A 24,337-nucleotide genomic window follows, 5' to 3' on the forward strand; every position below is an offset into this window, starting at 1 on the left:
AGGATGACAATGGGATGACGAGGAGTGTATGATGACATTGGTGTGACGACGGCTGTATGATGATGGTGTGACAACTATATCACAATGAATTCTCATTATTTGACACTGCAAACATTTAGCAGCAGCCACGTTTCTTACCAAGCATTCATCGCAGGGTACACAGCATGGCATGTTGCACCTTTGCTTTTGTTGTGATAGCGTTCTAAGGCTAGGAGGAATGTAGATGAGCTTAGTCAACTGTGCCAAGTGCAGAAACCGCAGATGCAGAACACTGAATGAATAAATAAATTTCATCTTTCGTCCCTGTGATGAGCAGTGGTCAAACGAGGGATGTCGTTGGAGCCAACGTTTCATTGCAGGCACTTGTCTTCATCAGGGCCGATCGCCTTGTTGAAATGCTGGCCCCAGCGACATCCTTGTTTGACCACTGCTCATCACTTCAAGCCTCCACCTTCCTTCGACCTCCTTGTGTTTCACCTCTGCGGTTTAGACAAAGCCCTGCTAGAAAGAAGACACTGCGTCATCCACACTACCACAGCCCCGACAGAATATCACTGTGCCACAGGCATTCCAATTGATATGCTAAAGTGTGTATACTTGAACAACTCCTGTTTCACCCTGGGATCTGGAAGGAAATATTGATTGCATTTTAGCAGCAACCAAGAAACGGAGAGCTGTACAGTAGCAGAGTGCATGAGAGAAAGAATTGCTTTGAACACGCTCATTGTAGAAAACAAAGTCTCAGATTGTCATAGTTGAACATGGATAAGGAAGAGGAGCAGTGGAGATACTACTATAATGCAATTGGTAAAAGTGACTTTGTGGTGTCGGGACATGATTTTGTTTTAATACAGCAGCGTTTATACTACTATAATGCAATTGGTAAAAGTGACTTTGTGGTGTCGGGACATGATTTTGTTTTAATACAGCAGCGTTTATACTACTATAATGCAATTGGTAAAAGTGACTTTGTGGTGTCGGGACATGATTTTGTTTTAATACAGCAGCGTTTATTTGCCCATTAGTGAGGGAGCACACAGGTTCCTGCTTTCAACCAAATCGGGTGGGTACACATATGTTTCCATTCAGCATTAGTTCTGTGTAACATCTAGTCAGAAGAGCAACCACAAAAAGTACAGTGAAATCAAGTTTCACTTGTCATGCCCCTTCTACTTCAGTGAATAACCATCACAAATTAAACAGAGGAGCCTCCCAAAGTCAAATTAAAAACATCAAATGCATAATAATAATAAAAAAAAGAATTACATGAGTGTGCAGACTATGAAAGGTCATGCATTTAATCCAGCACTCTCGGGACTATCGAAAGGGTTGAATGTTTTGACAAATTTTGCCTCGCTAAATGTTCCATATATGACAGCAAATGAGCACAACCTTCTGACAGTTATGTCTCTTTTGCAGTCATTGTTTTGCTACAGACAGAACAACACATTTTAGCAAATAGCAGAAAACCTTAATGTCTTTTTTTTTTTTTTTTTTGTTAGCACCAACACGTAAGTACCCTTAGTGCTTTAACATATTTCTCTACCTCTGTTGCCTGACAACTTTTATTGCTAAACTGCACGTTTTTTGTTGACTGTGTGACATGCTGATTTGAGAAGCAAAAGCAAGATGTAAGGGTTCTTTCTTTTTATGTCGGCGTGTCTCAGGACCGTCACTCAGAATGTAAACACGGGATTTAACCGCATTTCTGCAAGTAATATGAATCCACAGACAAAACCAAACTAAATGTGTTCACTGCAATGCTCAGGCGTCTGGCTGGTTACGCAGGGCGTTTCTGAATTCATGAGACAGAAGCGGTTGTTGGCACGATAGCAGCGACCCCGCAGGGGCAGGACCAAATTTTGTCATCGTGTACGAGACCTGTGGTGCGAGCGAATACCGGGCAAATAAACATACAGGCTCTAATTTAAGCAGATCCCTGCGAAGCCGCTGCCTTGCCTCATCTTGCTGCTGCATACTGCTGCGGCACCCCCTGAGGTTGTTCACTTCTGAAAGCTTACGCAGGACAGCATTTGCATCAGCTGCTAGTTCTTTTTCTCTAATATTGGTGCACGGCAAGTGCTGCGCTACTCTTGCAAATCCTTTCGACTGCAGCAACGAAACGGTCTCGAGAACTCCCATGAGGTGATTGCAGGCGCTTTCTCCATCTGAACATTCACAGCTGCCTCTAACGATTTCTGCTTCCGAGTTGACAGCAGCGACGACAGAATAGGCCGAGTCTCCTTTCTCGCTTTGATAACAAGTTGCCTTGATGAAGACAAGCCCATCACTGTAAATAAAGAAAATAATAAAGTAGGATGGTAAGGGTTGGTAAGGGGGTGGAAAAGATTTAATTTCGAATACACAGAGCAGTACATCGTGTGGTGTGTTGTTTCCGACCTTAGCAAATGTTCTATATATTAACATTCACACGCGATTTTGTCCGCGTACTGGAAGGAAAGCGCGATAACACGGCAACTGGTACGCAACATCAAGCACCTTGCGGCAAGCTTGGCACGTGACCTGAGGAAGCTAAGCAATCCCAGTAACCATACCTTATTTTGCAGATGTTGCTTCGTATGGAGGACGTTATCACGAAGGGGTCGATGTTCCAGTTCCGCTCTGCGCCCGGCCTACTTGAATAATACGTCAACATACCCTCATCGCTCAGGCGCGGAATGACGGTAATGTTGTTCTCCCATCCTTTAGTGGGAAAAGCGGCCACTTGCGAAGAATTCGCCATGGTAACTGTAGCAGGGCTCTCACGTTCTCAAACACAGGATTTAATTATGGCGGCACGCGGGGCACGCCAGAGAATCATAAAGAACCAACTGCGTGCGCACAAGATGACAGGATTGCCTTGGATTGTCTTTGTACACTCATGTACACTTTCCTTTTTTTTTTCTATACATGGCCGCCGTGACGTTGTTTCCGGTAGCTACAAGCACGCTACAAGTGTACGTACAAAATGGATACGTACGTAGCACGTAAAAAGGCGTAGACGAATCCAATTGAAAGATGGCGGTGGTTACAATGGCGTTTGAAGTTGAGCTGTAGTGTAACTGTAGTTGGTCTTTATAGCACTCGTAAACAACTCGCAAGGCGTTTGACACGCACTACGTTTGGCGCTAAAAATGAGTCATGGGAGTGCAAGCAAGGTGAGTTTCTATACGCGACGAGTCATTGCTTTTCAGGGTCGTTTCTTTTCCTTCGTCAACGGCGAAATAGTTCGCTGAGACATGCAAAATGTGCCACAGAAGTTTAGAACATAAGCAGTGCCAGACGCGGCTTTTAGCTTTTCGCACTGCAGCTGTGAGACAAAGCGGTAGCTTGTGTGACCTGTGGTCCTTCTGAATTTAGGGGTTAATCATTCGATTGAGTTTATTTTACCTGACCGCTTCAAAATGTTGCCGCGCCGTTTTATTGCGATAGCAATTATATGGACACTCAAAAGCAGATTTCTGCCGTCGCCGTCGCCGTGAGGTTCCGTATGACGTCAGTGGAGATTTTTTGTTGCGATCTGCAGGTGGGGGAAATTTTCACAGCCGCGGGAGCTGCATTCACCAAGCTCGGTGAACTGGCTGTCCAGCTGTACTCTGCTTCTGAGCCATCGCCAGCCGGGTGAGCATTACCATCAGCGCTTTCTGCTTCGACTCTGCGTGCGCAATTGCGATGACTGGTCTGCTGATACGAGCCTTGAACGCGCCTGCATCGAAAAGTTCATTTGGTCCACAGTCAACAGCACAGTGAGACAATACTCAAACGTGTATGGTGCCGGATATCGTAAACTATAGCTGGTATTTGAGTATCGTTGCGCAACAATGTGCTCGACAACGTACAGTGGCTATGACGTTGCGCTGCTGGAGTCGGGAGTTCAATCCTGGCCGCGGCGGCCGCACTCCGGTGGGAGCAGGATGCAAGAACGTTCGTGTTCCGTGCATTGGGCGCACGTTAAACAACAAGAGGCCAAAATTCATATGGAGCCCCCCACTACGGCGTTCCTCATAATCAAACCGTGGTTCTGACACGTAATACCCCGGAATTTAATTAATTTTAATCTGTGATCCATTTAGGATCAGCATTATTGCACGTTTGAGTTTCGCACCTCCGATAAAAAAGTTTTTGCTAGCTGTGAAAATTGCCCCGCAAAAATTCCTGGAGTGGAGCTGTATTGTAAACTGTTGAAATTGTTGCATGTGCTAAGTGTGTAAAACTAGAAAGTTTTGAGCACGCTTTATGCAAGTCTCGTATCATGGCCGCGTTCATCGTTTGCAAGCAGATCCAGAAGTGGTACTGAGTTGGTAATGCCCACGCAGGGGCAAGTGGACTGACGACGAGGTCGAGATGCTGCGCAGTGCAGTGAAGCGCTTTGGAGACGACCTGAATAAACTTAGCGATCACATAAAGAATCGCACCATGTAAGTTCGCGGCCCTACAAGCAATGCTGTTCGTAATTTACTGTGACATTGTCTGTCCTAAGCGCACATCTACAGACATACATAGCTTTATTGTTGCTTTTTCTCTAGTTGATGCGTAATATATCTTTGTACCTAGCTGCAGTGCTCAACTTAAGCTTTTATGTTGAAGATGAACAGTGCTGCTAAATATAACACTGCAGCAAAAATCGCAATTGTTCACCTTTCTGCTGCTCAATGATTGCATTAAAGGGGATTCTGCAGCACAATACTAAGTTATGCAGCATTATTATATCGTGCTTCTAAAATATAGCGAAGTGGGCACTCATACCACGAGAAGAGGCTTGGGTAACACAGGAAATATGCAAAAATGAAAGACTAGTAGCAAAGCCATCTTGAAGCTCTTGCACCAGGTCACCATGACATTGTGAATTTTCACTGCGTCTGCTCAGGCCGAGTAATTTTTTTGTTGGAAAGAAGGCTGTACTGGCATTCTAGAAAAGCCAAAGAGTCATCCTAGCAAGTTTCAAGGATGTTTCCTGTGCTAAAGATGGCCGAAGTGGACAAAAATACTTTTAAATCCATGATGTCAAACTGATGCACTGGCACCAAGATTGAATGCGAAATTTAAGAAAGGGATCTTTGGCCTTTGTTTTCTCCATTAGTATTAAATCCTCTCCTGTGAAATGGAAGAAAATAGAGCTCTAAAGAGATACTTTACCAGTTTAAATTGATTGGGTACTGTTCTACAGTTTTCCTTTCAGAGCATGCCATATTGCTGTGTGAGTTAGCTTGTGCTGTCTAAGAGCATAAAAGGCTAGTGTCTTAAGTACTATCTTGACTCCTGTTAGTATGAACATGAGAGCACGGCCATACATGAAAGCAAAGTTGCGCAGGTGCAGTAACGCCTGGAGGTGTGCCTTCATGTCTGCTACATTATTTTGACCCACAAGCCTGCGATAAGGTGAAATGAAGTGTAGCTTACAGCAGGAAGCCATGCCTCTAGTCATCACTGGGCCTGTGCAGGTTTGCTTTGATGTGCGGCCGTGCACTGTTTTGTTCACACTTACGGGTATAAAGATAGTACACAAAATGTAAAAAATAACCATGATCTTTGTTTACACTGCTGCATTTGCTTGCATTTAATAGTGCCATGCTTAATGAGCCATGATTCTAATTATAGCGCACCTTGCAGTGAAATGAAGCTACCTATGAGCTTCACCTGTTTTGTAGAAGTCTGCCATTTTAATGTTCTTCTCAGCTATGCCCATAATCGATTGAGGGTGTGTTCTGAGTGCAGTACTTTTCAGAGATACAACACCTGTATCACAAGTGTCTTGGTGATAACCACATCATGCACTTTGGCTCAATGGTATATGGTGTGTCATGCGAGTGCACCTTGCAGTATTAACCAGGTGATGTGTGTTAGCTAACAAGCTGAAGTTTGACCTTACCTGCACTGATTTAAATATTTAGATGCAGTATGCATGTCATGTCAATGATGTTGGCTGGTGTGCTTGTGTCAAATCCCAGTTTCTATAGATGAAAACCACTGGAAGCAGCACTGAAAATTTGCTGGCCATTCCCTGTAATTAAAAAATCAGGCAGAACACATCCTTTAGCTATGATTATCTGCATTAATGCAGTTAGCATTCAAGTGGTGGTGAATATGGTCTGTAATTTGGTGATGGGAAATTCATTATTGGTAGAGATTTTAATGTTATGTTTATGTTATCTAATTATGGAGTGGGAGTTTTTTATTCAGGCATGTGCTAGGTGACCAAAGTTGTCAACTAGGTCAGACAGCAGCCAGTTGTCTATCTGTCTAGAGAGCAGCCATCACATAGCTAGTCGCCCAAGCTAGCAGACATCTTGGGTCACTGGGAAGAGCAGTGTAAAGAGACTAGATAAATAGACAGGCACAAAGTTGAAGTAGGCTAAAAATGCTAATCTCATAAAAAGTTCTCCCATGAATGGCTTGTTTTCTCGTCAACTTCTACTCAGATTTTAGAATTAATCTCTGTCATCGCTAGCACACAGTTCATTATTACCTCTTAGCTTGGTGCACTCAAAATTTACTCAACATTTTCTGGGAATTCTTTCAGGCAGGCAGCTTCTTCATTCACTTACTTTGATTCCTGAATAAAGCATTCCTAAACATTTTTTCTCAGCTTTAATAGTGACACATTTACCTTTTATGCATGCACTATCACAACATGGCTTTCTTGTGCAGTCAGTGTTGGTTAAGTGTTGTGTGGAGTCATCAGTAAGCAAGTTTGTCTACATTTTGTTAATTAACTTACCAAATAGCGTTGTTCTGTATTTACTAGTTAGATGCTGTGGTCTCTGGTGCAAGTTTTGTGTGTGCACATTATGGTTCCCTGCAGCAGTCAGATCAAGAACAGCATGAAGCGTAAGGCATATGAGGAGGCAGGCATCCCTATCAAAAAGGCACCACCCAAAGCAGAAGCAGCACCGCCACCTCCACAACCAACATTAGCCGCTGGCCTGCAAGCTGCTACAAAGTCCGCTGGTGAGTCATGAAACCAAAAGGGGGAATGCAGATGTTTACAGAGGCTCACAGAAATTGAGTTTAAAAAATCAAGTATTATCTTTTTTTTTTCTCTCTCTCTCTATCCTTACTTTGTTGTGTGTTGAATTGTGTAACAATAAGACAGTGTGCGTAGTTAGTCCTTACAGAACATTTACATTTTGTTTTAGCTTGCAGTGAGTCCAATGCTTCTTTTCAAACCTAGCAGCTTCCTTATTTGACTAGATTGCTCATCCTTTGATATCAGTTATCAGTATTGTACATTTGTGCATATTGTGAGCACTTAACACACTTCATCTTACAATATATTTGTAACATAAGTGCTCTCTCTGTTTTGCCAAAAAAAAAAAAATGGGATTCGCTGTTTTTAATTGCTTTTAAGCCGTCGAGCAAGAATTAATTAAAATTTGAATTTAGTGGCTCGAAGGTTTCTTTCTAAATTCTGCAGATCCATTTATACTTAATTGGGATCACTAATGTGTGCCAAATGTTGCGTCTTTTTTTTTTTTTTTTTTTCTTTCCTTAAACCTGAAAAAGCCTATGAAGTTTCTCGTTATCTAGGCAGTGTTTGATTAGGCTTTCTTGTGTGCTCTGTGCAGACATAACGCTGAACATGCTCAACGCAACCGAGACGGAAGTAGATGTTGAAGGTTTGGGAGGAACTGGCAAACTTGACTACGACAGCTCCTCCTAAAGTCATCAATCACCTGAGCATCATCCACAAATTCATGTACAAATCATGCCTCAATGCAAATGAATCACATCAATAATCAAACTTGCACCCTGTGTTTGTCTGAAAATGAAGAACCAGCATTTGCTTGGCCAGTCACGGATACGTGTCTTAGGACACCTTGTCAGCTTATCACTTTATGGTTCTGCTACTGTCAAAGACGGTAAGAAAAACCGTCTTTTACTCATTCCCAACACATGGAGGGCCGCAATGCCTTGTTACTCTAGAAGAAAAAAAAAAAAAAGCCCTTTATCTCTTCTAATCAAGTTCTTCTGTGCAGTCTTCCTTTATAGACATTTCACTTTCATCACCTTGGTGGAAACCCACCATTAAGATTTTGAGTTGGCCTGCGACAGGCGTACCAAGTCGTAAAGGTTCTTGTTAACTGTCACCTATGACACTGCTGCTACAGCTTTTCGAGCGCAGTCGCAGACGTCCATTGTGGTCACGCACCATCAAAAACTACGGAATGCTTTAAAAGTGTCATTGTCTGAGCATTGTGTTAAATACATAAATTGCAGCTGTCTTCTTGGTGGCCAATGTCATCCAAGTAGACATTTTATGGTTCATCCTGCATTCCTAATACCTATGGAGAAGTAGTGCAGTCAGCTGTCAAAACACCATTGGCTTTGTGCCAAGTTAACCATGGATAAGCCAGTTGCAGCTTTAGATCACTTGTTCAGTTTGTGCTTAAGTTCATGAATAGGATTCTATAATTTTGCATGTGCAATGTGGCACACACTCTCATAGAAATTACACTGACGCCCAGCCACATGGCATGTGGCATGATCTTTGATTAATTTATTTATTAAGAAACTGCAAGGGGAATTATGAGTTTGTGTTGGAATCATGTTTGTGATGTTGAGATACTCTGGGTGCCATATTTTATTTTCACTCGTATCTTATTTACAATATTAAATTTCGGTTGGTGGCAATTTCAAAAGGTCTTTATTGTTTTGAAGGACATGCATAATTGCTTATTGAACTGAAGCTCCAGGAGTGCACTTACGGAAATATTGTGTTTCAGTATGCTAAAAAGGTTGTCCTAATTCATACGAGTCACAGCTGAGTGTACAATACTTGAAGAAAAAAAAATAGCGCAATACAGACTAGGACAAGAAGAGGACAGGTACAACAGACGGGCACTAACTTCTAAGTAAATTTTATTTGAAGAAACAACTGGGCCATAAGTAACAATGTGGGAGGCCATTTGGCTGGACATTGTAAACGTCACAAATGCCGTCTGAACCTTTATCACACCAAGTTTCTGGCACGTTCTAGAAATAGACTAGAGAGGGACTTACTAGAAGCTTTTTACATTGGCGAGGGCTGAGGGCATGTGCATTAGTTGCCCGTCAGTGGCATTTGCTGACAAAGAGATTGCCTTTCTGATGCGATAGATAGTTCATGACGTCACGGTGGTGCAATTCATTTGTCATGCGTATAAACCTTGTTTCTTCAAATAAAATTTAGTTGGAAGTTAGCCCCCGTCTGTTGTACCTGTCTTTTCGTCTTCATCTCTCTTGCGCTGTTTTTTCTTCAAATATGTTACACCAACTCGCCAACATCAAGCTCCTGCTGCTTCAGAGTGTATAGTAGCATGCTGTGTAGTCGGGAACCAGGACACAGATTAAAAATAGAAGCCTTTATACAAACAGGGTTATTTTTTTGTCATGTGGTACTTATAAGAACACTATGTATATGTGCAAAACTGCACAACCTTCAACATTTTCAAGTCCTTATCACGCAATGACCATCATTGCTCGAAGTCTGGCGATCTCATCTGCAGTAAGGTACTCTGACAGTACTTCATCTGTGTGCTCTCCAAGTAGAGGTGGGGGTGATCGAACTTGGTTCACGCCATCACTGAACTCCACAGCAGGGCCTGCATCATTTGCAGTAAGAACGTCACCATGCAGATTCCACATTGTTAGTAGTAATGTCCAAATTATTAGCCTTCTAGAACAATGCTTCTGTAACATACCACCATTTTCAAATCTATTAACCAGTTTTTTGAACTGTGGTTTCTTTAGTCCTTTTCTGAATTAACATAGCTGCTGCTTATTAGCTGAGATACTATTTAGAATTTCCATTCCAGTATCAGCAACAAATAACTCTAGCACTATGAGGTGGTGCACAAATGAAGTTTTAAATGCAAAGGGTTTATCCAGCTTTGCAAGGTGGAATTTTATTTCAAAACAAAAGTTAAATATAGTTGCATATTGTTACACTGGCTACTGACGCCGCTGGTTTCGAGTGGATCGGTGGCGGCGCTGTCGAAGTACAGGAACTCGGACGTCACGGATGGATCACGGGACCTTCACCTCGCTGTATAAAGCCGGAGCCCTAGGATGCAACTTTCAGTGGGCAAGGCGGCACACTGGAAGCCATGTCAACTAAAAATCGACTTCTGTTTCTTGAACAAGTCAGCTATTACTCCTTCTGTAGTATAAGAGCAACAATCGCTTTATTATAGTGCTGCCTTGCCCAAAGGTGGTGTATTCTGTTTTTGCAAGTTGGCGTCTTTTGCTTTCCAAAGACGTTGAGCACAACCCGGGGCCAAATACACAGGCTCTCCTAAAGGAATTGTGTGATGGCCAAAAGATTATTCAAAATGACCTACAGGGGATTTGTACGCGGCTTTAACAGATCGAAAGCAGCCTACAAATCTTCAAAAAGCACGAAAAAGCTATCTCGCAGCTGACGAAAACAGTGAAGGAAGTAGATGCAACTATTCAAAGACAACAGGAAAGGCTTGTTAGCTTCGAGGATAGGAGCAGACGGAACAATTTAATGATATTTGGAATATCAGAGGAGGAGAGTGAGACACCAGATGACCTGCACAGTAAAGTGCTAAGAGAAGTAATGGAAAAGAAGCTTCACGTTACTCTGAGCACTGTCAAGAGCCTGCACAGAATTAGAAAAAAGCAAACCGCGAGGCCTCACCCTGTTGTCTTAAGGTTATACGATTACAGAGAAAAGGCAGAGATCTACAAAAATTGTAAGCATCTGAAAGGAACTGGCATTTCAGTTTCAGATAACTTCTCAAAAGAAACCTTGGCTAAACGTAAACTGCTTTGGAACTCCACTGGGAAGGAAAGAGAGGAGGGACAGTGCATGTGTCTTGACTACGACAAACTACTATATATCAATAAAGAGGCGTTTTATGTGGACTACTCAAGAAACCGTCAAGTCAAGGTTAAGCATAGCACACACCCACCAGCGCAAAAAAAACAGGACTGAAGGTTTGTCAATTTAAACTCCAGAAGCCTGATAAATAAAATTGACGACCTGGAATACATTCTAGCCAGCTATGACCCACACATTGTCACAGTAACTGAAACGTGGCTACATCCCGACATACGAGACAATGAATTACTACCACCCGGTTATAAGATAATGCGGAATGACCGCGAATCCTGAGGAGTTGGTGTTGCCATAATTGGTAAAGAAGATGTTGAATGCATACGTTTGCAAGGTATCCGAAACCACGAGAGTGTGAGGTGCAACGTTAAGATTGACAATGCCTTAGTCTTTCTCGGGGCAATATCATCGTCATCATCAGCCTATATTTATGTCCACTGCAAGACAAAGGCTTCTCCCTGTGATCTCCAATTACCCCTGTCTTGCGCTAGCTGATTCCAACTTGCGCCTGCAAATTTCTTACCTTCATCACCTCACCTAGTTTTCTGCCATCCTCGACTTCGCTTCCCTTCTCTTGGTATCCATTCTGTAACTCTAATGGTTCACCGGTTATCCATCCTACGCATTACATGGCCTGCCCAGCTCCATTTTTTTCGTTTAATGTCAACTAGAATATCGGCTATCCCCGTTTGCTCTCTGATCTACACCGCTCTCTTCCTGTCTCTTAGCGTTAGTCCTAAAATTTTTGGTTCCATCGCTCTTTGTGCGGTCCTTAACTTGTTCTCGAGCTTCTTTGTTAACCTCCAAGTTTCTGCCCCATATGTTAGCACCGGTAGAATGCAATGATTGTGCAATGTACAGAGTGCCTAATAAGCCAGCTTCGTACCTACAGGATATCAAGAGTTATTAAGATGAACAAACACCGCAATATGGGCCTATTATTCTTTTAGGGGATTTTAATTTACCAGGTATTGACTGGGAGTCTTTCATTATAGGCTCGCAAGAGCGCGCAGAGTGTGACTCACTCATTGATATAGTTTTTTCCCATGGCTTATCACAAATAGTTCAGGAAAGCACACACATGGCAGGTGCACGCATGGCAGTGGATCCTAGATTTAGTATTTCTCGACGGGTGCTTTGATAATTACGAAATAGCAATTTACAAGGGAATATCGGATAATAAATTAGTATTCGTTTAAATAAAGCACAGCACTGTGTGTACTAAATTCGAAGAACACGCTGTACATGTGCCAAATTTCTCGAAAGCTGATGACACTAGTATAATTTATTATCTCTCATGCTCCTTAGATCATTTCAGCGCTGAGGCTGCTGTCAAGGTAATGTGGGCTAAATTTAAAGCTATTATCTTCCATTGCATTGACAGCTTCATACCAGTTACAAAGAAGAAAAAATAACACACGGAACCCATGGATTACCCGCGAGATCATCAACCTTAAGCAGAGGATCAGTCGCGAAAGAAAGAAAACGAAAAGGGATAATCACAAAATATCAAGTATTTCAGCGCTACTACGAAACATGCGAACAGAAGCCAAAAATAAATATCATGCAGAAACCCTCACAAACATAAAATCATCCCCACATCGTTTTTGGCGCTACTTATCGGGAAGTGATAGCAAATCTTGCAGCGTAGTTGTAGACGATGCGCTTGTGACTGACCCCACGTTGATATTGTCATGCTTCAATTCATATTTTCAGTCAGTTTTTACTGTTTCAGATCAAGTTGATTCATTGCCCCTTCCTCGATATCAGAGCCATTGCATACCCATGTCTGACATAACAGTTACGTATGAAGGAATTTTGTCTCTTATTTTAGACATAGATGAAAAAAAATCACCAGCCCTTTCCCTGTCAAGAAAATGGGGTTAAGCGAAGCTTGTCGTGTGTGTGTGTGACCTTCGTAAGGCTAACGTTCGGAAGCCGTCGGCTCGGGATTCTCTGATCGTCGCTGACGGCGGGCCTCGGCTTCGGAAGCCCTCGCATCGCCTCTGTGCTGACACCGAGCAGTCGGCTACAGAAGCCCTCACACTAGAATTGGCACGTCGACGACGAGCCCTTTCCCGAGCGAGTTCAAGCCGGTGTTCATCAAACGCAGTTTGCTCCTTTGCAGAACGCACCACGCATGGCCTTCCCATCTGTTCGTCAAAACTGATTTGAGGCGAGGGAAGCCTGGAGGAGCGCAGGCCAACACGCTTTTCTTCCATGTGCCTCCTCGCGACACACCAAGCAAACCTGATTGGTCACGCACGTGTCACATGTCGCATATCCAGTGGGGGTGTGCGCCGCACGTGATTTCTTTCTATTTTTCTCTATTTCTTTCTTTCTTTCTTGTCCCTGGTATGTCCCATCGGGCTTGGACCCTTTCTGCACTATTGCCAGGATCGGCCCACATTTCAGCATGACCCCACCACCACTTGTAAGCCTAAAAGCTTTGCTTAAAAAATCTGTTGGCCCGGACTAAATACCTAACACATTTTTATGAAGATACGCGGAATGGGTAGCCCACTACTTGGAAATAATATTTACTGCATCAATTGGTCAAAAACAACTTCCGGACAATTGGCTAGTGGCAAAAGTAATCCCAATACTACATAAGACAGGTGACAAGCAGCAAATTGGAAATTATCGTCCCATATCTTTGACCTGTGTTTGCTGCAAACTACTTGGAACATATAATATCAAAATCAATATAGTACACTTATTTTGAACATAACAAAACCTTTTTTCCAAATCAACACGGGTTTAGGCAACCCCCTTCTACCACCACGCAGCTAATGGAAATCAACTTTTCTAGCGCTTTGAACAACAAAAGACAACTTGATGTGATTGGCTTAGACTTCTTGAAAGCTTTGACAGAGTTGTTCACTCATCGTTAATCAGCAAATTCGCACAAATGGGAACTAATCCCAATTTGTTAGAATAGATCCTCGCATATCTGTCCGGTAGAAATAAATGGCATAAGATCGAGCACTTTAACTGTGAACTCAGGCGTGCCGCAGGGGTCTGTTTTAGGTCCTGTTTTATTTTTGACATACGCAGATGATAGTTTACTTTACTGGGAAGTTAACAAAGTCAATGATAAAAAATCGCTGAGCGACGCTCTTGCTGCCATTGAAATATGGTGTGAAAAGTGGAAAATCAAGATAAACGAGCAAAAAACAGTTGTCTTCAGGGTATCGAACAACATAAAGAATGTCCTGGATCACAAATACTTTGTGAACTCCCGAATACTCGCTACAGTTGATACACTGAAATACCTAGGGATAACTATCACCAAGAACCTAAGCTGGAAAACGCATATCACAAGTGTCACAATTTAGAACTGAGGTTTGAACAGTGCGAATAAAACAAGGACACAAGGAAACAAATACCACAAACAAGCGCTGACTGCCAACTGGAAGATTATTTGAAAATCATCAGCCATTTATACTTTTTCCAGCATAGGCATGCGTACACCAGTCACATAGACATCTGCAAAATGAGCAACATCATAATCTATCATGCAAAAAAAGCTATTTCTTTCTCAGAGAAGGCGAGAGAGGGAAAACTTACACATTTGTTTCCTTCCTTTCAAATGTGATATGCATCTATTATTTCTCTTTCTTTCTTACCTTTTCCTTTCCCTATGAATTTTGTCTTTTTCAAAATAGGAGTGCATGGACACTTTTTGCAATGTACCGCTAAATGACTTCCATAGCCATTCTTCACATTATTGTTGTGCTGACGAGCTCTATCATTGAAACACTGTCCTGTTTGTCCAATATCATTTCTGCCACAGCTCAGTGGTATCTGATAGATAACGTTGCGCGTGCACTCAGTGAAACGGGAAACAGATACCGCTGAGCTGTGGCAGAAATGACTGTATTGGACAAACAGGACAGTGTTTCAATGATAGAGCTCGTGAGCACAACAATGCTGTCAAATTAACCGCTTTTCTAACCTATGTGAGGACAACGTTAGAGCACGCAAGTACTATATGGGACCCGTTCCAAGTGGGTCTAATAAACGAACTTGAAAGGGTACAAAGAACGGCTGCACGGTTTATTTTGTCCAAATATTCCTCTGCCAACTCGGTAACAGAGATGTTAAATCAGCCTCAACTACCCTCTCTATCACAGCGGTGCCTAGTGGAAAGACTAAAATTCCTATTTTTGCTTTCTAAACACCATTTTAACATCGATATTTCAGATTACTTAGCTCCCCCAAAAAAGCCAACTCTTAGGAAAATACATGACACGACGTTCGTTTTGCCACAGCTACATATCGACACATATGCAAATTCATTTCTACCCTGAACCATGAAAGACTAACGGACTGCCATCATCAGTTATGCAGTGCACCTCAGTTGAAACCTTCGAAAAATGCATAATGACATGATTACAAACCTGAATGTTTATGTTTGGTTCCACTCTTGTACATAATACACATGCTTCTTTCTTTATTTTTTTATTTTTTATCAACTGCTACCATACACCGTGTATGGTTTGTTTTATGAATTAGAGTCTAGAAAATTGATTGCCGAAATGTTAGACTACTGTGCAAATTGGCATTCTACCTGTTCTTTTTTGTTTTGTTTTTTATCGCTGACACTTCATTGATGTAATTTACTGTTGTAACATTCAGCTTCTATTTTGATAACTACTGTTAAAATTATGAGTTTACCCATTTTCTATGACTGACACTTCATTGATGTTATTTACTGTTGTAACACCCAGTTTGTAGTTTTGATAACCTATTTTTCTAACACCGAAATTGTATTTGTGATGCCTTAAAACCCACCCTGTAGCGGCCTTATGGCCAACAGTATCGTAAATAAAATAAAATAAAATATGTGAAGTGTTCCCTTTGTGAGGCCCACCAAGCTTTTCCCAGGACAAAATCTTGGTAATATTTCACTCACTCATTGTGTAGTGATTATAAAAATGTACTCTTCCTTTTGGTTTCCCTACTCTTGCAGTGTTACTGTCTGTGACTTTACTGCTTCCTACTGTTTTTCTTTCTTTTTATTTCTTTTTCTGGTTTATTCTTCTTTGTAAATTTTTTTGCACTGCTTGGGTTTCCATGTGGCATAACAGCGAATACTGTTCTTACTCGTGGCTACATGCTAATGCTTACACAGTACCAAATGCCATATTGAATCATGCAAATGAGGAGTGTGCACACACTGTGACTTTTCAGGCACGAATACCAGAACTGCACACGCATGGTGATCACATTGTCGCACCTTGGCGTGTTGCCACTGCTGTTTCTGCATCATTTCTGGCAAGCAATAAATGGCAGCTTTTCTTTCCTTCAGTCACAATATGAAAAACGTTAATCTTTTTGCACTATTGAAAATGAGACTTTTTAAGTGGTTCAATATTTTGCTGTAGCTGACCTTTCAGCTGTAAAGAAATAAGCTTTTGTTGGCTTGTGTGTGCTGAGTAACTATGTGAGCACCTTTACAACATAAAGCTGAGCTCTTCATTCTGAAAGCACATTTGTCAGGCCACAGTTCAAATGTGACCACTGATTGCTTGATTGCACATTGATTGCTTTGTTATCCAACACTCTGACGATGAACATGCCACAGCTTTATCACATGAGATGTACAGAAGACAAGGACATTGGTTAGCTGCACCTTCTGCACAATTCACATGTACGTGCTCTCTCTCCCCCCCTTTTTTTTTATTACAATGGTTGCTGTCAGGCCATGCAATTAATTCTATTTTATTTATTTATACACGTACCTACAGCACCTGCTAAGGGCATTGTTACAGGGGGGCACAATCAGGAATGTGCATTGATGAGACAATACAATATACAGTGCACAATTGCAGTACATTTTACAGAGCATAACATAACAAAAATCACAAAATACAGAGGCAGGACAATTGCCTTTCACATCGTGACAGTGGTGGAAACAACTGCGACAATATGTTAAGAGATACTCTTTTAAAAGAAAAGGAAACAATGAAGGCATGTATTCACACACTTTCAAGGAATGGTCCTTTCGGGAAAAAATGTAGGTTGGTTCTTCTATGTAGTTGATTTTATCTATCCCTGTTCTTTTATTTAATATGTCATAAGAGTTGCATAATCTGAGGTATTTATGCGTTGATGAAAGTAAGGGCCACCTCAATGCTTTAACAATATCACTTGATCTTCTCGTGAAGCTGAAATCACCTGTCACAAAAACGATCGGCGCATTTCTGGATATGTTCCAATTTATCCATATTTAATTTAGTTGCTGGACCTCTTTTATTACTCAAACTTTCACGACATGTGCCCTAATGTTAAGCCAGCTAGAAATTCACTATGTACTATTTTCTAAGAAGACCGTGGAGCCCTGCCCATTGCACTGCTTACAGCTCTTCTCGGGTACTGGATTAGCCAACTAGATAAAACTTCTTTCACCTTGATGCAGCCTTTTACAGGCTTTTGTTTCATCGGACAGGATCAAGCAAGAAGAGCTCACCGACTAAGGACACAGTGCCAGCAGTCTTGTGCGGAAGCTTCACCACCATTTCCTTGCCCTGCAAACAGACCCTCTCTCTGAGAATTGCTGCATGAGCGTGCTTAATGCACTGAAACACAAGCACACACACAGTCACAATAAAGCCACATACTATACGCACAATAAGCGTAAATTGTAACAAACTAGTCAAAATATATTGGAATTTAGCACGCATCTGCGTTTTGTTCTCTGGTGCTACAGCACATTGTGACCTGGTATGCAGCAGTGCCTAATTGCACTCCGAGATAATCAAGCATAAAAGGCATTCCCAATCACACAAAGGGCACAAAGAAGAGAGGCAGAACACCAACTATGTGCCTCCCAAAGTTGCACTGAATTTGGTGGGTTGCTAATGTTCGCTGGTGCACTGCTGTTTGCGCACCCACCTGAGAATCTTCAAACACTTGCTGAATGGTGTTGATGGGCCCGTACGGTATGCCGGAGCCTTCAAAAAGCTGCAGCCACTCCTTTGTTGTCTTGAGCTTAAACCTACAAAATTTTTCACACTTTTAGGCAGGTTTCCAATGTTGCCATCTACGTGTTGTCAGCTCTGGTGGTGGGCTGTAAATGTGTATGTCAAAAAGCTGCCCATAGTCAAATGTCTTCTGTTACATTCTCCTCATGACAAGAGTACAGCTGCAGTTCTAACATTTCATTTCTAATGGTTTTCTTTTGAATTGGCCAATTTCTTATTATTAAACGAAAATACTCGGCCCATTTTACAAAATTACAATTTTATGCACTTTGTTTATCTTGTTGTGTCACACTTGATACACTGCTACTCACCTTTTATTCAAAATTTCAACTAGGACATCCCTGTTTTGGACACGGCTTGGATTGTCTTTGAAACGAGGATCAGACAAGAGCTCATTAACATCAAGGACCCTGCAGAAGATCTTGAACTGGCCTTCACTTGCAGCTCCCACTGTGATGTAGCCGTCCAGTGTTTCAAATGCAGCATATGGCACAATGCTTTCGTGGCTTGTCCCATGGCGGCTGGCCTCAAGGTTAGCATTGAGGTAGTTGGAAGCTATGTTGGCCAGCACAGATACCTTAGTGAGAAAGAAGGACCATCGTACCACATGTAGCAGTCTTATCATTTGTTCACGCTCACACTTGCTCAGGAAACCGCTTTTGTTTACCTGTACAAGCTTTTCCAGTGGAGGCTTGTTATGAAAATGAGGCATGCAATGTTTATCACATGGGTGTGCACTGAGCTCATCATGCGTTTATATCCATTCAATTCATCTGCAATTTCTGGGCTAGTTTAGGAAGTGACGAACTTTGCTGTTGGTTGGTATAACTGGTGCAGCATGGCAGCGTCCACACATTGCCATTTGCTTCACTCTGTTCAGGATTTTAGCAAAACGAGTTCATAGAATTCGCAGCCACTATAGGAGAAGTTGTGCAGGCTTCATGTAGGAAGTGCTAGGCTGTCTGCACAAACTCGTTCTCAACTGCGATGACCCTGTTCACAATGTGCAGGATGATTTCAACAGACCTTAGTTATTAAAAAAAGAAGTGGCCTCTTGTGTATATCTGCCTAACTTTGCTTCCAGCCTGCTTTAGCAAGCTGTTTCTCTGCACAGTTGTGATAATTTTGGAGTTCCATTAGAGCTCCAGCTATAAATGTGAGCATGAGATGTGTGCTATCGACCAGAAAAGTTTACGGATCAAGGGATCTGACAAAAAGCTGAATATCTCCGCAGCCTGGTATTCCCGTTTCCAGCCTCTACTGGTATATGCGAACAACATTGTGATGTACGATTTTACTGGCTACTTTTAAAGGTTGCTCGGATATTTAGCGTTTTCTGAGATCCCGTGGTCCGTAAACTTTTTTGGTCGATAGTACATACACTTTTATGAAGCACAAGTTGAGCAACAAAGCTGTATCGGGAGTTTCTCATGTTGCTCTACAATTTTTCATCTAAGTATAATAATTGCAAAGTTGCTTAATTAAGACTATTTATTTAATTAGGTGGAATTTAAAAAATAATCTGAGTATCTCCGAGCGAGGGCAAACAACATTACCTTGGTTCTGTCCAGCTACGTAGCATTTGCATATTTTAAAATTTGGCCTAAGTTAAGTGAAACACCCTGTATAAGACACACATACTCAAAACAAAGTACTCAATTGCAAAGATCAGGGCATACTGAGGCAATTAAAACATTTTTCAATGGCACTCGTGTGTGCATTCTATATGTGGTGCCGTCAAAAAAGTTCTGTAAGCTTTCATCTAATTGAAGAATCAAGCAAATCACTGAATTCACATACACAAAGTGCGAATTATGGCATTAAGTTTTTGTACCATGTATAAATGCAGAAATGGCATACAACAGATATAAAGCATGTGTAACGAAGAAGTGCCGGTTAGCCAGGTGCATCTCCGGCGTATGAAATACGATGAAGAAGTGCCGGTCAGTCAGGCGCATCACCAGCGCTTTTACGCACGGGGCTTGTCCTGACTGCCGCACCGAGTTCAACCTCTCAATCCTGTCAATAAACACCTTTACACATGATAAAAGTACTGCTAAATAATATATAAGAGAAGCTAGGGCCATATTTTGTTGTCAATTATTAATAAATCATAAATGAGTCATTATTTTTAATTATGTTTGTTTTGTCACTTGCTCATAAGTTTCTGCAGCGCCATTACCGGCAGCACAGTGGATGAAAAGAAAAAAATTGAAAATGAAATGGATTGTTATAAAATATGACGCCTAGACGGTTTGTGTGGAATTGCCGAGTGCTACATGTCTCCAACTAGTCAATAGTTAGCCCAATTTATTATGGGAGGCTGACAAGATTATAAACAGTGTAAAAGTACCAAATATATTTCAAGCTTCTTCCTCTCTCTTTTGCATAATGCAATGCCAGGACTGATTCTCTTAGGCTGTTCATTGCTATTGCACTATGTACTACACAAATCAGTGGGGTTGAAAAACAGAAATGGACTCAAAGAAGCCCGTTATCACTGCTTCATACCCATTCATATTTTTCCTTTCTGTTCCTGTTGGTTCATGTGGTACATAGTACACAAACAATGAACACCCACAAACTAGCCCAATTCACTGCTCTATCAGGCTGGGTTGGCTGGAGACCATGTCTGCTACACATAGGGTGACACTGACCCAGGAAGATTGCCCAAACATTTGACACTACTGCCTACAGCTTAATAGCAGTGCTAAAATACGTACTTGGGTTGAGAACAAATTGCAGTTGACCCATTGTCCCTTGCCTGTGCGATTTCGCTGCAGAAGTGCAGCCATGACTGCGCCGTGAGCATACAAGCCAGTTGCCAGGTCTGTGATAGCAACACCGACTTTGCATGGTTCACCTCCACGGGGTCCTGTGATGTGTAGCAGACCTCCCATAGAGGCAGCTATGACATCATAGCCTGCACGCTCCCTGTATGGTCCCTTCTGTCCATAACCTGCAGTTTGAGCAGATACAAACACCGTTACAGTGAAAGCACCTGCAAGGATTGATTCAAACAAAAGTGACCTAGAGCCAGACTCTCGCAGCTTACACTGCACCTAAATGCTAACACTGTAAGTGCTATGGTATAAATACATGTATATATATATATATATATATATATCGAGTGTTTCAGCGAACACTTTAAAAATTTTTTAAAGGTTGCCTGTGGCAGATAGCACAATTCTAGTTCATGAGCTGGTCTACTCGAAGAGGCGGGGATTACTTGCACAAAAAATTGAAATGCATAATGGACTAATTAACAAAATGTCAGTGATGAAGTTTTTAACTAATTACCTTTATGGCCCATGTTGCAATTTAAAATTCTAGCCGTTGAGTTCGCAAGGCGAATCCACTTGGAACGAATTTTCAGGATGACACCAGTTTCGAGACATTAATTCCTGAACTTTGCGGAGAAATGCATTGGCATTTCAGTTACTTTCTTAACAGCACATTGTTTTATGCATTGAAGCACAAAAGTAACTGGAATGTTTTCAGTGTGACTACCAGATGTCTTAACAAGGAAATGAGGGAATATTACCGAAGAAAATTTTGAAAAGCAATTATTAGTAAAAATGATCTGTGAAGGTCTGCAGAGGACGCATTGAAAAAGTCAGTCCAGCTTGTTTTATTAACTGTATTTGTGCAATAATAATAAATTTAAGGTGGGAAGTAACGCTAAAGTAATAGAATACTTTCGTGGGGCTGTAATTAATAACCATAATCAATTGACTTTTTTAAAGTAGTAATTGTAATTGGTTACTTTTATTGCGCAACATGTGGAAGCCTGACGGCTGACCTCACTCATCTATTTTGTGCTGCCTAGATCTGGCTTATTTACAATGTGCCTGTGTTGTTTCATTCTGGCTAGATGCCTGCTACCACTGTGCAATAGCTACAACACCACATAATTCCATTGGAAGATAACACTTGTCATTCTTTGAATAAATTGTAGCCAAGCTTCTGGAAAATTGCACTACTGATATTGGAAGACAATAATCCAGTACAACTACGGAGACTACAAGCTTTGTCTGCATGTACCTGTTATGGAACAATAGACAATTTGAGGTGCAACAGCCCTTATATCTTCGTATCCAAGACCAAGGGAGTCTAGCTTTCCGGGAAGATAGTTCTCCAGCAGCACATCAGATGTCCCAGCGATCTGTTTCAACAAGTTAAAATAGTCAATTTTGTTCACGTTGACCAGATATTATGCTTACCTTCTTTATCAGACTAACGCCTTCAGCGCTTTTCAAGTCAACGGCTACGCTCTTTAAAAAGAAAGGAGGGGGGATATTGTTGATTCAGGATGACGTGACTAAGAAATGGGGAATTTAAGTGTATGTAGTACCTTTTTGTTTCTATTTACTGATAGAAAATAGCAGCTTTGATCTCCGAGAAAAGGCGGTCCCCAGTTCCGTGTTTCGTCTCCGACACCTGCGATGCATAAAACGAACCAACTGTTGATACTAGCCGATGGCGGTGCTTATAGCTTGTACGTACATTATTTGAAACTGGCACCGTACATACATTAAGGCTCCAATCCTTACCGGGTCTTTCGATTTTGATGATCTCTGCACCTAGGTCGCCAAGAATCATGGAACAGTAAGGGCCCGCCAGTATTCTGAAAACAGTTGAACAAAGACCTCGTGTGCCTAAATGTGACAAGAGCAGCCAATTTTTACAAGTTTTACGGGCGCACTAAATTTTTTTTTTTTTATCCTCACCGAGTCAGGTCGAGTACCCGAACTCCCTTCAACGGGTCTTCAGGACGGCCCGTCGAAGAGGCTGCGTAAGGTTACACTGTCAATAATATCCGTGTTTGCACTCAAACACACAAATTCTACCCGAGTTCTGTAGATATATATTTACAGTTTTACCTCGTATTGAAGTGGAGGTGTGCGCCGCATACGCATCGTGGAAAGCTTTCCGTACGACAGCGTTCGACCTGCATATCATTGCTCTGAGCGACATTGGCGGTTTATGTAAGCACCGTCGCAGATACAGTTTTATTGCCAAAATACAAAGAAAAGATCGAACAGCTGTTGTGCCCGCCCACACTTGACTGATAGCAGACGCAAACTGTTGCCGTGATGCACGCCGCGATGTGGCCGATGGTAGACACGACTCAGACAAGATTACCGTACAACGCAAAGATGACAAATGAAAGGTAAGCAACGACTTTAATACGTTACTTTTAATAGTATATGGGTTACAATGTTTACACGGAAATGCCGCTGATCTGTAGAGGCCGCCAACTAACCTACAAACGCTAGTAACGCTATTCTAGCCAAGGCGCCGTGAATTAGTTTCCAATTTTACCGCAAGTGGCGCGGTGAATTGTGTGGGAGAGGAGAAAGCGTAGAGTGAGAGTGCGGTGGAGAGCGAGCGAGAGCAGCCGGATCGGGCATCGCGGCTGCTGCTTGCACGCAGGCGGGCAGGAGTGGCTGGCCCGCGAGCGCGTTTGAAATTACCGAAGGCCTTCGGGTTTGTGGGTGTGGGGCAGTGCATGTGCTTTCCGTAGAACGGACACGCTTTCGGACGCTGCTGCGTGCCCTTAATCAGACAATGTATTTACTCATAACAGTGGTGGGCTTATTAGCCAGTGTGCGCGCTTTCAACTTGGAACCGAGGCTACCTCTTCTGAAGCAAGGGACGAAAGGCAGCTACTTTGGATACTCCGTCTCCGAACATCAGACCGTCGAGAACGGCGTGACCATCGAAAGCCTGTGAGTTGAGCATGTTCCTTGCACTTTATTTCTGGGCTTTGTCTTCCGATATCTGGCCTTACGGAGAATAGCAGCGCGCTAATATTAGTCCCTCCGAGCATTCCGAAAGTTCGTTGCGGGACGTTTCGCGGTTCGATGCGGGATGTCTTCGCCGATCGATGACCGAAACTCCGGAGTCTTGAACTCTTCATCTCACGCACCTGCGCCTATGGAGGAGGCTCAAGATGCGTGGCATGCCTGTACAGCGCGCGTCGGCACGCTTGCCATACATGTTTCTATGCGCCCCAACGTGTGTTGCCGCTCTCCTTGGCGTTGCAGCTAGGGTCACGCTCGCTTTGCCGTTTCTGGAGTGCCCGTGCTATTTGGAAAGCTCCCGCTTACGGGGTCGGGTATGGTGGGTCCTGCCGAGAAGCATTCGCTCCTCGGTGTGCCGGAGGAGTGGTGTGAGCTTGCGTTACGTGCCGCATGCTCGCGTGTGGGCTGAGACGCGCTCGGCCCGCATCTCCGCTGCAAGAGGATCGTGTGGGCGCGCGCCGATCGGCGCGTGTTTCTTTTCCTCCTGCTGCCCAAACTTGGAGCTCGCCGAATAAGATCAACAAAGTGCGCTTCACCACTGGAGGCGGTACGCGGCCGCCAACGCAGTCGCCGTCGTCGTTGCTGCCAAAGCATTCATTCTGGCTCGCTTGCCTTCGCAAGCCGCGTGTGCTGCCGCCTGTCTCCCTCTCGCAACACCTGTGACTGAAGCAGACCAAAGAGTGCGTTGCTCAGGCCAGAGC

The 24,337-nt window shown here is 42.6% G+C and overlaps 4 protein-coding genes across 5 annotated transcripts in view; 2 read left to right on the plus strand and 2 right to left on the minus strand.

Moving 5' to 3' along the window:
* Positions 1–1,632: 1,632 nt before the first annotated feature.
* LOC119443104 (uncharacterized) lies at positions 1,633–2,837 on the minus strand. The gene is made up of 2 exons (XM_037708253.2): positions 2,556–2,837; positions 1,633–2,290 (listed from the first exon to the last, which is right to left on the minus strand). The coding sequence occupies exons 1-2, from the start codon at positions 2,741–2,743 to the stop codon at positions 1,765–1,767; spliced, it is 714 nt and encodes a 237-aa protein (XP_037564181.1). The 5' UTR covers positions 2,744–2,837; the 3' UTR covers positions 1,633–1,764.
* A 158-nt stretch (positions 2,838–2,995) lies between these two features.
* Positions 2,996–7,747, plus strand: LOC119443107 (chromatin complexes subunit BAP18). 2 transcript variants are annotated; one of them, XM_037708257.2, is made up of 5 exons: positions 2,998–3,158; positions 3,527–3,621; positions 4,317–4,418; positions 6,803–6,948; positions 7,566–7,747. In XM_037708257.2, exons 1-5 carry the CDS (start codon positions 3,135–3,137, stop codon positions 7,658–7,660), a joined length of 462 nt encoding a protein of 153 aa, XP_037564185.1. In that variant the 5' UTR covers positions 2,998–3,134; the 3' UTR covers positions 7,661–7,747. The 2 variants fall into 2 exon arrangements, with proteins under 2 accessions (XP_037564186.1, XP_037564185.1); XM_037708258.2 differs by lacking the exon at positions 4,317–4,418 and having other exon boundaries at positions 2,996–3,158.
* A 498-nt stretch (positions 7,748–8,245) lies between these two features.
* Positions 8,246–22,935, minus strand: LOC119443106 (succinate--hydroxymethylglutarate CoA-transferase). Its single transcript, XM_037708255.2, has 11 exons — positions 22,713–22,935; positions 22,560–22,620; positions 22,383–22,456; positions 22,184–22,269; positions 22,053–22,103; positions 21,874–21,994; positions 20,553–20,788; positions 18,141–18,406; positions 17,741–17,843; positions 17,316–17,373; positions 8,246–9,581 (listed from the first exon to the last, which is right to left on the minus strand). The coding sequence occupies exons 1-11, from the start codon at positions 22,804–22,806 to the stop codon at positions 9,439–9,441; spliced, it is 1,293 nt and encodes a 430-aa protein (XP_037564183.1). The 5' UTR covers positions 22,807–22,935; the 3' UTR covers positions 8,246–9,438.
* Positions 22,936–23,215: 280 nt separating this feature from the next.
* LOC119443105 (integrin alpha-PS1) overlaps positions 23,216–24,337 on the plus strand; it is a 118,735-nt gene continuing 117,613 nt past the window's right edge. The window contains exon 1 of the mRNA XM_037708254.2: positions 23,216–23,561. Coding sequence (XP_037564182.1) covers positions 23,401–23,561 — 161 coding nt within the window. The 5' untranslated portion in view covers positions 23,216–23,400. The remainder of the gene's footprint in view (positions 23,562–24,337) is intronic.

The sequence above is a fragment of the Dermacentor silvarum genome, chromosome 2 (assembly GCF_013339745.2).
Source record: "Dermacentor silvarum isolate Dsil-2018 chromosome 2, BIME_Dsil_1.4, whole genome shotgun sequence".
Classification (NCBI taxonomy): Eukaryota; Metazoa; Arthropoda; class Arachnida; order Ixodida; family Ixodidae; genus Dermacentor; species Dermacentor silvarum.

Coding starts and splice junctions, on each gene's coding strand:
- LOC119443104 (XM_037708253.2), bottom strand. CDS start 2,743: ATGGCGAATTCTTCGCAAGTGGCCGCTTTTCCCACTAAAGGATGGGAG. Junction 2,291..2,555: donor AGCAACATCTGCAAAATAAG/GTATGGTTACTG, acceptor CTTTATTTACAG/TGATGGGCTTGTCTTCATCA.
- LOC119443107 (XM_037708257.2), top strand. CDS start 3,135: ATGAGTCATGGGAGTGCAAGCAAG. Junction 3,622..4,316: donor TCTGAGCCATCGCCAGCCGG/GTGAGCATTACC, acceptor ATGCCCACGCAG/GGGCAAGTGGACTGACGACG. Junction 6,949..7,565: donor AGCTGCTACAAAGTCCGCTG/GTGAGTCATGAA, acceptor TGCTCTGTGCAG/ACATAACGCTGAACATGCTC.
- LOC119443106 (XM_037708255.2), bottom strand. CDS start 22,806: ATGTCGCTCAGAGCAATGATATGCAGGTCGAACGCTGTCGTACGGAAA. Junction 22,104..22,183: donor CAGTAAATAGAAACAAAAAG/GTACTACATACA, acceptor TTCTTTTTAAAG/AGCGTAGCCGTTGACTTGAA. Junction 17,844..18,140: donor GTTGAAATTTTGAATAAAAG/GTGAGTAGCAGT, acceptor AAAATTTTGTAG/GTTTAAGCTCAAGACAACAA.